This window comes from Struthio camelus, chromosome 2 (genome assembly GCF_040807025.1).
Source record: "Struthio camelus isolate bStrCam1 chromosome 2, bStrCam1.hap1, whole genome shotgun sequence".
Lineage (NCBI taxonomy): Eukaryota > Metazoa > Chordata > Aves > Struthioniformes > Struthionidae > Struthio > Struthio camelus.
The window spans coordinates 79,751,485-79,763,486 of NC_090943.1; the positions used below are offsets into that span (position 1 = coordinate 79,751,485).

The 12,002-nt window shown below is 39.1% G+C and overlaps 1 protein-coding gene across 2 annotated transcripts in view; it reads left to right on the forward strand.

The window, feature by feature from the left end:
• The window catches only part of ADCY2 (adenylate cyclase 2), a 201,854-nt gene that overhangs the window by 156,238 nt on the left and 33,614 nt on the right, over positions 1–12,002 (forward strand). For both annotated transcript variants that reach the window (XM_068931363.1, XM_068931364.1), the window contains 2 exons: positions 2,488–2,572; positions 11,297–11,434. In XM_068931363.1, the coding sequence (XP_068787464.1) occupies positions 2,488–2,572; positions 11,297–11,434 (223 nt within the window). The remainder of the gene's footprint in view (positions 1–2,487; positions 2,573–11,296; positions 11,435–12,002) is intronic.

Genomic DNA, 12,002 nt, shown 5'->3' on the forward strand with positions numbered 1-12,002 from the left:
CGAAGTCCTGTTCTCTCCCCAGAGAAGAAGCGGGGTCGGGGGGGAGGAGAGTGAAAAGCTTACTTTTTTTCTTTTTTCCTGTAATCACCACTCAACCCTGTATGCTAAGATACCCTTTCACCTTTTCCTTACACTCAATCCTTTTCTCTTTGTCCACATATTCAAAATCTTGCTGTTCACTTTTAGTTTGTTTTTTTTTTTTCTGCCACCCTGATGCCATCACTGATCTGTGGCAATCCATATAAAACACAGCAACAAAGATCTTCTTTCTGCCTGTTGCTTAGCCTGCACCACCATATCCTCTTTGTACAAGCTCTCTTTACTCACTGCTTTCACTTTATTTCTCTTACTTTCCAGTTTCTCTCACAAAGATCTTCCTGTCTCCTTGCACAAAGATGCTCTCCAAACTTGACCCAAAAGGCCATTCTTGTGTTGAAACATTTCTTGTGTTGGGCACGTTTCTTTTGTGTACCTAATCTCTCAGCGACAGCATAACAATAATATGAAATGCAGGAATGGTTTTATATATATTTATATATATATATATATATGTGTGTGTGTGTGTGTGTGTATATGAATGTGTGTGTACATATATATGTATTTTGTGTGTGTGTGTGTGTGTGTGTGTCTGAATATATATATGTGAGAAGATATATGAAAAAATATAGATATATTCAACAGCAATAACAATTTTCAAGTAACTTGCAGAGGAAGCGCTGTTTCAAGATGAATACATGCTGGGAATTGCCAGGTGTTTGTTTTTCACCCACAATTGAAGGTTCTCTGGATGATTGGCAGGGAAGCTCATAAATTGCTCTCCAAAATGCTTTTAATGGCAGCAGTATGCATCAAATTGGTTTATGCAGTTAATGCTTTTTTGTTCTTTCCTGAAAATCGCTTCTGTAACACTGTTGTTAAAACAGATCACAATATTTTCCAATGTTTGTGCGTAATCTAAGGAAAGGGATCCAAGTTCTGCTCCTAAATCTTTAGTACTATAATTTCTAAAACATGTATATTTAAATTCAAATGGAATTCAAATAGAGCAGACATATGCTCTTATTAAAAGTATATTTTAATTCTGATTCATATGTTCATGGAGGAGCTAACTTAAAATGTAACATTTATTACGGCTCTGTGGAAAAACCAAAGGCTATAAAGCCTATTTCAAAAAACGCATGCCCGTATCTCCAGCAGATCATGTTTGCAAAAGTAAGCTATTTGCTGCTGCTCAAAGGAGTTGAGAGAGACTTTCCAGTTCTGCAGTTATGTTGAATCTGTGGTTAAAACAGAAAGCAGATGCTCAGGTGAGGGACTTGATGACTGCCTCTGGTTCCCTTGCTTGAACAGCACAGCTGATGCAGAGCTTCTGATCCCCTCTTGGCATGCATTAAACAGCATTAGGTGTCCCTGCCTTTCTTCCTAGGCGGTCATGCCACGGAGCTCGGATATAGTGTGTCATGGAGCAGTTATGATCTACTGTGGTATTCACACAGAGAGATTTCCACTGTATGTAGAGAATTAATGCACTGCTAGGTTGTTTCTGCATCCCTATCTCTGCTTACTGAGCATCCAGAGAGGCTGTTTTGGCTAGATTTTCCTATTTATAGTATACAGGAAAAGGTTCGGTTAGAACGCTGGGTGAGGGTGATTTCAGGAAGACTATAGCTTACTCTTAACTATTTTTTCTCATTTAAACTTTTATTGGTGGTGGTGGTTTATATTCTTCATGATGTTTGGTCTTCTTTCCTATCATACTTCCTGTACCCTGATACGTCAGAGTCTACGGGCCAGCCAGCCTAGTTTTATACAAAATGAGATCTCCAAGGTGATGAATCTCTACCCGTTCATGAAATAGCAGTCCCTAAATTTGGATCCTTGCTGGAGGAGACACTGCAGCATCGCAGACGTCCCAGGTTCCAGATGTGAGACAAACAACGGGACATCGTTGTCCCAGTGCTATTACTTTTCCAGCCTTTGGGGGCAATGCACACTGCTACAACAAGTGAATGCTGGAAATCTAGTAGATGCTTTAGGTTATTACAAAATCAACAGCAAAAGGATAGCAATAAGATTCTTCTTCAATACAGGCTTTCTGAAGTCAAGAACTTATTACTGCTCTTAATGCGTTCTGCCTTTTAAATGATTTGTGTGGAAATGAATAGCTGTCCATAGTAATAGTTTTGCAAAATGAGAGATAAAGCCAATTCAAGCATTCCTGAGATTAAAATATTTTTATATGTGTGTATATATATGTAAGTATGTGTGTGCTCTATTTCTATATGCATGGGATTAGAAAATCAAAAAATGGCAGGGAAAAGGCCTGTCGGGTAAGAATTGGGTTTGTTTTCCCGTGGTTTTGGTATTTGTAAATTGTAGCTTTCACATGGTAATGTTTCATAACATTATCAATCTTATGCACGTTTGTAGCAAGACTTTTTTTTAATGTAACTTACAAATCAATACGTGTTTTCTTATTTCTTGTAGAACATCAATTCTTGGAGTTTCATTTGGGGCTGCGTTCCTCTTGCTTTCCTTCATCCTTTTTATCTGCTTTGCTGGACAGCTTTTGGTAGGTATTCAGATAAGCCGCAATCTGGTAGTTTACATTATTGTTTAACTAATTATCTTTTCTAAATTTTTTGCTGTTGAGCTTACAGGAGGTAGTCCATCTTGTAAAAGCTTTAATTTTATGTGCATTGCTTTATTTTTACTGTATATTTGGATTTGTTAAAGTGTAAGACTATTTTCTGAGATTAAAGACTATTTCAAAATTACAAATTTAATTTTATTTAAGTTTTATAGTAAAATACTAATGCCAATGAGTGATTCAGGTGTTATTATAGTGCCTACTTTCATACCTAATAATATGCTGAATTTGCAAATTTCTTTTAGTTCAAGATTTGGGCAAACCGTTCAGCATTTCACAATAGAAGTGGCAAGTATTAATCAAATTCTTTTGGTTATTCTCAAACAGATACAAAGTATAACTTCATCTAGACCAAGACATTTCAGGGTTTATGAGAAAATAAATGAAATGTGAATCTGGAATAAATCGGTTCGTACACGTCTCTATAGAATGTGGCCTAAGTATGCACTGCTTACTTAATTTTTTTGTTAGCAAGGTCAGTTTATCCTTTCCCCAAAACTGTTCTTATTGCGTCATGTAAGTGAACCACATCGCAACAAAAATCCTTATTTCTGTTTGTTTACCAGTGATTTCTTATATTTTGAAACCGAGAGCTGAATTATTTCCACAAGCCTCAGACATCTGAGTCAAAGTGAAAGGACAGTGTGTGTTTTCTGTCCAGCTATAGACTCCAGCAGAAGAGCAGTTTTTCTAGGAAGGATGGAGAAAATGGTTGCAGCCTGTGCACTAGGGAAAAATGAACAGATAGCTTGTACCAGAGGAGCCACCTGTCTGTACTCAGGTGATGAGCAGATGACGAGGTCCTGAGCTGGAGTACCAAGGAGTGCTATAAAGGTGAATTTAGGACGAAGTAGGGCAGTGAGTAACAGAGAAAAGATGGTGCCAGATGATCTTGTAAAGTGACTGTCTTAAGTACACAACAAATTTGAAGGAGAAAAAAAAAATCCTCTTGTGCCATTGGTTCTGTGATTGCTATCCCTGTTACCACAGTGGAAGTGAGAGGAAAGATTCAACTCTCCACCCTCCAGTTAATTAAAAGGGATATGTTCTGCTGAAGTGTCTAAAGGCTTTGGTATGCTTAATCCCCAGTTCTCCTCTATCTCCACATTTTTCCACAAGCTCCCATGGAGGAAGCTGATGGAGAAAAGCCTTTATACACAAACAAAACCTACATGCCTGTGGGAAAGACTCTCACTCTGCAGTACCACATGAGGCTGCTAATTAAATAAGACAAGTTTCAAAGAAAATTTAATTAATCTACATTTCAGTTATGTTTCGTGTAAGGTAGGGATAGCGCCACCACTCAGGAATTTATCTGAGGTACAACGCAAAAATATTTTTAGACGTTTTGAAATCCTTGGAGTGAGGTCCTAGAGACATTGTTATTACTTAATAGCAGAAGTTAGTTCTCGCATAATATCACAGTTGATTACTATTTGGCATTGACGTAAGAGGAAAATGATGGAGTATTGCTGTTGAATAATGACATGAAAAAAGTCCTTCAAGGGAAAGCAGAAAAGTTATTAGGAAGAAAGGTGCTGCTGAACTGGTATCAAGGAATATTGGCACATAGGCTCCCCTGGAGCTTTGATTTATGGAGTAGCTCAGGAGGAATACAAATGTGCTTTTCTGCTTTTAAAGGGATGGCCAGGCAAATATCCCAAGTCAGTGTTCAGAAGTAGTACCACTGAGTAATACCTAACACCTCAAGTAAATGCTGTTTTTCCCTATGTCTCATATATACTGGAAATATTTCCCAAAAATGAGGACCTATTATTGCATCTGTGCTGACTTGTGAGATATCACGCTGTGACCTTAGTAGCTTGAAGGGGAGTTAATTACCTCTATGTGTCTTTGGGTTCAGCTACTCTAATGCCTAAGCTGTACTGGTGAGAAGCCTTTCAGCAAGTAAGTTATGGCCATAGTTGAAGTGACATCGATTTTGCTTCTCTGCAGACATAGTTCTGGAAGGCAGTGGGTGAGAGGCAGCTGACAAAGAGGGAGCAGGTTTATTTTTCCCCCTGTGCTCTCCCTAACACCTCTTCTTGCACTGCAAAATCTGGGCCTTGTTTTGCACCATGTCCATAGGCGACACTCTCTCGGTATCTGAGCCCTCGGCTGTGAATGCTTTCCTTCTGGAAGAAAAAGCCTGAAATTCTCAAGGCAGTGAGTACCAATATTTGGGCTTTTGCACCCTGTGTCAGTGTTTAGAGAAGTCAAGCTTTCTCATCCTAATCCTTCCCCCCGGCCAGTGTGGTTTCTTCCCTCTTCTTTTTCTGAAGAAGTACATTTTGGATTCCCTTGCAGAATGCAGGTGGTAAACGTGTACGTGCTTCTGTGCACACGCAGCTGCATGCACACTTACAGAGCTTAAAAATTGCCATATAAATCTGTCTTTAAAAAAATACAAAAAGAATAGGGCTTTTTTGCCCTGGCTGATCCTGTCAAATGAACTTGCAGTGGAAGTCAAATATTTACATGAATGTTATAAGGTTTATAGTGCGGGATTTGCAGTGTTGGCAAAAACAACAAAATTCAGGTTCAAGCTAGGACATCTGGCAGTTGCTACATTGTGCACTTGTTTCAATACTTTGGCACTTTGCCCTCTCAGTCTCCACCAATTATAAATGACTGTCATCATTAGTCATCAAGAGTAAGGCATAAAAAAATCCAGCTTTGAATAAGCTTGTCTGTTTCATTTTCATTGGATTGGTAAGCATAAATGGCAAAAACAACAGCAACAAAATCCTGGTCGTAATGCTAAGATTGCTGTCTCTTCCTGAATCTAACTACATTATTGTAAGAAGAGATTTATACTCATTTTTTTCACTTTGAGTTTATTGTTAGTTGATTTTACTGTTTAGGAGCACAGCAGCACAGTCCAGCTCAATCTTTTGCAGAATGATAAGACTGTTGATTAAATGGGAATAAAAATGCGTCCATCAAACGGTGGTACAGCAGTAGCACAAATAACAAGGCTAAGGACTTTCTAGATTGTATTTCTAGTGCATATAATGCAGTATCTGGTCTTGGGCAACCAGAACATAGGAAGGTTTAAGAATTCTCCTAGAAGCAGTTGTTTGTCCATGGGGACTAATTGTTCATAAATCCTGGTTATAATTGGTATGTGTCCTGAAACATGAAATGGCTGAGAAGGAAGGACAGGATGCTATTTGCTGCAATCCACTGTGGTTCCAGGATAATTTGATTCCAGGACTAGATGGCCCCGTTGCATCTTTCCTGGCAATGAGGTTTGCACCTGCTGCCAGTCCTCAGTGCACATAGCACGCGTGTAGAGAGCTTGCTGCTGGAGGGCCTCGTTCCATGCTGAAAGTGAGGTGCTGTAGCTGACACCGTGGTACATGACCCCCTGCTCAGATCCACGAGGCAGGAACCTGCTTTGAGCACCAGCAGTGTCCTTCAGTGCCCACTGCGAGGCTCCCAGAGGGATACAAGATGACCTCACACCAAAGGACAACCTCTCCTGCACACACGATCACTGATGTAGAGGCACCCTGTGCCGTCAGGAGCATAGGTGCTGGGGAGCCAAGGGGGGGGAGCCATTTCTGAGCCTTGTCGTACAAACACCTCCTGGGCTCCAGGCACTGTCCCAAATAATATTTCTACTTCCTCCAGCTCGGTGCCCTGACACTATACCTGAAAAGTGGGCCCTTTAAATATTTCACGTGGAGTAGAGAAATTTTGACAGGAGAGACTGAGAATGTCTTATCTTAAAACAGCATATAACACAGTGACTCTGCATTTTCTTGAAGGAGGAAAGTGGCGCTGGAGGGACCAGGGCTGAGCTCTGAGTGCCTAAAGGCATATTTATACGGCTCAGCACAATGTTCTTTCCTTTGAATGAGATGGTTGAAGAGAGGAACATAGCCATTTTAGTGTGACCCTTTGTGAAGGGCAACAAACACGGCCAAGTGTGGTGAAATCTAATATTTGACACCAACTTCAGTTTTTCCTGTTCTTAACCCTTTCTTCAGGATTCTGGCTTTAGTCAGACCAGTTGTATCCAGTATAAAGTTGAACGGACTCTCACCTGGAAGCATTTTGTAGGGGTTCAAAATACCTGGCTTAGATTTACAGGTTCCACCATGGAATTCAAAAATGTGGTGTTACCATACTCATTTTAAAAGTGCTTCAGGCCCTTAGTCAAGAATAGTACTTAATAGTGTTTAAAGGAACTTAAAGTATAAACTTGTGTCTCTCTACAAAAATTACCCTTCCCCAAGCTTAGATCAGTGCATTTGTAAGTCAGCCAGATCTTTGGGGATTTGAACTTTGGTCTCTTCTTCAAGACTGAATGAAAATGGGTACCTGAGTAAACCTGGATTTTTGAGCTTTCTGCTTCTCTTGATTTCATTCTCTGTAACATAACTGCTAGTAAAATACTAAGTTGTATTTGAATGCAAAATGAAAAGAGCGATACTAGAAGTAGAGAAAATGTGATTCACTGGCTTTCCATAAATAAGAGGTCTCCAGTCAAGATGTTCCAACCTCTGCTAGCATGTGAAGGAGATGTGTGACAGCTCTTGCGACAGTCTTTCACCTACAATGTACCTGCCACAATTAATCCTCACACCAGTTCCTTGCTCTCACTCAGAAAGACAGCATTCATTTTATTAAATGCTGAATTAGGTTTCGTGTGTGGAAAGACAACACAGGATACATTTTAATAACCTGGATATTCACAATAAGTTATTACTCACTATCATGCTGAACTGTCATATCAGATTTAACATGCTCAGATGCAAAGGTAATACATTAGTCACCTTTATTACTGCAAATACCTATTATTTCCAGTTGGTAAATGATAAACACTGAACCATATTCTGCCAGCTCCACTTAGAATAAACACAGCAGCTAATGCTACTGACAGCTGATGTTTTACCCTGCTTGCATGCCTTCCAGAAATTATTACTTTCTTCCTTCCGTCTTATTCTCTGTTTTCTCAGGAAAAATACAAATGAAACATAACGTTTGCAAAAAGTGTGTCAAGTAAGATAATGAATCGATTAAATAAACGTGCTTGTTCAGCATCTGAGTTTAGTGATCCCCTGACCACTCCAGTTCCGCTTCCAGCAGGTCCCGAAGGGCTCAGCCGTACTCCATCGTGGCAGTGGCACACCATATAAACCGAATTTAAACTGCTCGAATTACAAGTGAAATGAAGTTCAGCAGATCTGTTAATTCCTGTGCAGAAGTACTGTGCAGCAGTTGTATCCTTCCCCATTTTGCAAGGGATTTCTGCTGAATGGTTTAAGAATTTTTAGTGTGAACCAGAATTTTGTCACAAATTTTCCTTTCGGTGCCTGAGTGCTTTCACCCGCGTAGGTTGCTAGAGAGACCCGCTATATATTTAACAAGTCGGGTGGACAGGACGGATGTACCAAATAACCAGTTGTCCTTCCCCTCTGGAAGTCAGAGCCCGATATTAAACAGCTTGTCAAGAAATGTACCACCAAGTTCTTTTGGTTACTTCTGTCTTACAAGTGGAAATAGCCACCTACACCTTCAGGTTTCAAGCGACAGTCTAACAGCACTCACTTTTTTGCTTCATGCCAAAGGCAGCAATCTCTGTATTTTCCCCGGTAAAAGCTGCAAGAATGTAATCTCATGCTTGGTTTATCATACCGGCAGAATGATATGTCATTTCCTGAAATTCAGTTTATTCTCCAAAACTTTTCTTAGTGACAGACCTACCCAATGTAAATAAAAATCTTATTTAAAATGGAAGTAGAAAACTAACTTTTAAAGAAAGGTAGAAAATCAGTTCAATTAATTCTACCTTGCTAAAATACATCAGCAAAGTCAGGCAATATTGATCAGCAACCTTGTAAAAGGGAAATTTAGCATTACTGCATGAATTTTTTGTACGGAAGTTGTATAGGCCTGTTTAAAAGTGTACAGATATGCGGCAAGCAATAAAAGTGCTCGGCAATAAATATTCTTCTCAGCATGGGCATTAAAAAGTAATCTCAACAATTGTATACAGTTGATCTTTTTAATGATTGCTTTTTAGAAAATGAAAAAAGATAAAATTTAACAATTAGAAGCACTAATGTTAAAATAGAAAAGTCTGAGAAATCTCCATCATTTGGCATATTCCGAGGAAAGAAGAAATTTATTTTGAAAATACAGTCTATTTCTGGCACAAATTTTTGTTTTCAGAGGAAGAATTACAGGATGAAGTTCTGTCATTTAAAGCATATGAGACATCAGATTAGATTATTACAGACCTGCCTGAGAATTCGTGTATTTAGATGTTAGGATTCAACATAGATTTTCTATGTAAAACTGTATTTTATCTTTAGAATAAGGCATAATACAAATTGTTCATTTGTGCAGAAGAAGACATCAATTTGTGTTGTTTAAGCACTAGAAAACCAGAAAAGAATCTCTTTTTGTGACATTGTTTTTCATCTGTTACTGAACCAGGTTTTTTAATAGTCTAAAACTGAAAATAGCAACTACGGGAGATTGTTGAATCTGGTGGACTCTTAAGACCTATAGTGATTTTGCCAGCTCCAGTCCCATAGACAGGTGGCTGCTGCACTTTATGTCGCCAGGTCCAACTTACTTTCCAGATGCTGGTCTCCTACTCACTAGCCAGTCCAGCTTGCTGTTTCCTAATGGTTACACGCACACACTCTACAAGTCTCCCCAGAAATGGGTCTCAGACACTCCAGTTGCTGCACCCAGACCTTCAGTTGCCTCAGACATGCAACCTGTCTCTCTCTCCAGGGGCTGGCACCCGTCTTGTCCTACTTGCTGACTAGCCTGATGTGAAGTTTACTAGTGGTTAGATGCACACTGGCTCAGAAGAAGTAATGTAGTTACACAGATGAATTGAAGGAGGATTTTATCAGAATATGGCATGGGCTCATTCAGACAAGCATACTGACTAGGCCATGTTTGCATGCAGTCATTCCCTTTTATCTCCACTCTTCTCAGTTTTCCTACACCTGCTCCTCCCTGATCCACCTTTATCCCTCTCTTTCTGCTCCTGTGTCCCTTTTTTTCTAGAAAGAGTATTTCTTTTATTGAGTCTTCTTGGCAGGTTTCACGTCAGGAACCGTTGTCTAATCGTTCTCCTTTGATGGTCTTAGGAGTAGCTGGTTAAGTGTGTTCTGTTCTCCACTGATTAGATTACTTTGGTTCCTCCATCTGCCGTGGGACTGAGTGATGGGATTTTCATCATCACAGAATCTTTCTGTTTTCAGCCAGATCCCTTCCCTGGGTGCCATTCAACACCCTCTCTTTTACAACAGCAGCAGCAATTCAGGCTTCATGCTTTTTGTTTTAATAAGGTGGGTAACCACTTTATTATTATTAAAGGGTAACTGCTTTATTAAAGGGTAACCACAGCCCTATTACTTGAAACAGGGAAGATAAAAATGTTCTAAAATCCACATGTGGATTCAGGTTATCTTGAAATTTGCTATCTGCTGAGAGGTGCGTAGCAAGGCTTGAAGTGCAAAACAGGCATAATTTGAGCAAGCGTTTCAAAAACCCAGGCCAGTTTTCTTGTTTTATGTGATTTTTAAGGGGTGGGGGAGAGAGTGAGTATATAAAACTCTCTCTCTCTTTTTTTTTCATTTCTTTGTCCATTCTTGAGGTTCAGATTTTTGTTTTAACCTTCCTCATATTGACTGCATTCTCTCAAAATCTGTCCAATCTGATGTGCAAAATTCACTGTTGTAGTAGGAAACTCTTTTAAAAGGTTGCTAGAAGTGCAGTGGACTTGTCCAAGCAATGTGCAATTGAAAAAATATATATATTTAGGTGCAGTAAGGCAAAGACCTTAATGTAAACCACATCACGTGTCTTGGGTAATTGCTCAGCTTAGAGTGACGTGCCATGGCTATTGAATTTGATAAGTGCTGTAATCTGAAGTCCTATTTTTGGCAGTTTTTAGAGCTGGAGTTTTAGCTTCAAAGATTTTCTGTGCTTGTATCTTTGAATACTGCAGTGGCTCTTTTGGAAGTTTTGACCCAATACCAAAGTCTGGTATGAAAACAATGTGTAAAGTGATCTCTAATAGCATTAAGGAAATGGAAAAAAAAAAAAAAACAGAAATAAAGGGTTGATAAAAGGTAAGGGTAATATAATTGAGAGTCGTGATCTTCACTTGTTTTCTGACTAATGCGGCTTATTGTAATAAGAGAAGCATGCTCTTGAGTAAAGAGGAGAGTATTAATGTATATGCGTTGTTAGAATATCCGGGTATCCCTCAAAAAGGGAAGACTTATGGGGATGTCCTGTTCCTTAACTTTTCATTGCCTTTTTTTTTACACAGGTGCCAATATAGCTGAAAATGACATTTGGAAAGGGCGCAAGATGCTTCTGGGCAATCATGTCCCCACTCTGCTGAAATTTTGGGAAAGATAATATTTAGTGGATGTGCCGGGAACTGTTGTTCTGTGTGACCATTTTGTGCCTTTAGGAACTATGCATGTATGAATGGAGGCTGTTGATGAGAAGAAAACAGTCCAATACTTCTGTGCAATGTTTTGGGATAACCTAACCGTATATTACTGCTGCTCACAACACTAAGCCTTCTTAATTCTAACGTAAAGGTGTTTATAGTAATTAAATAGACTAACACTCTTTTTTAATACTCTTCACACTTAGCAATGTAGCAAGAAAGCATCAGCTTCACTGTTGTGGATCCTGAAGTCATCTGGAATAATTGCAAACCGTCCTTGGCCACGGATCACTCTTACGTTGACAACCACTGCTATAATATTAACTATGGCTGTGTTTAACATGGTAAGGGAGAAAAAAAAGGTATTTTTTCTTTTTTACTTGTTTCTTTAAGGTCTTTTTCTTATTTTTGTGTTGGAATTTGTTTAGATGAAGGTACAAATTTATGGAAGCTACGCGATAATGATGATTGCCAGGGACAGAAATGTAAAGTAGAGTAACAGAAAACATATAGGAAGCTCAGCTGTGGCTCAGATCCTGGCTAAGTTTGTTAAAGAAAAGCAGAGTACTGCTCCAAGAATGAAATAATTCCTTGTAGGATGTGTGGAAGGCACTGATTTGTGACATTCCTCTGCTGATCATAACGTTCTCATAATTTATGTATTATTGAATTTCAAGTGCTTGCCTTTTTTGCAAATGGAAAAAAATCAAAGTTACTTCAAAACTTAAAAAGTACTGAACTAGAAGTTTGTTAGGACTTCAGGCTTTGTAGCTTATGCTTTCCTTTTCTCTCTTAACAGGGAAAATCCTTGTAACATTTTTCTTTTGTAGCTTTAACAAACATGAACTAGGTCTGCATGAAGCAGGAGTCCAATGACTATGTTTATTCTGAAGGATGTGTTGTTTAATGGCA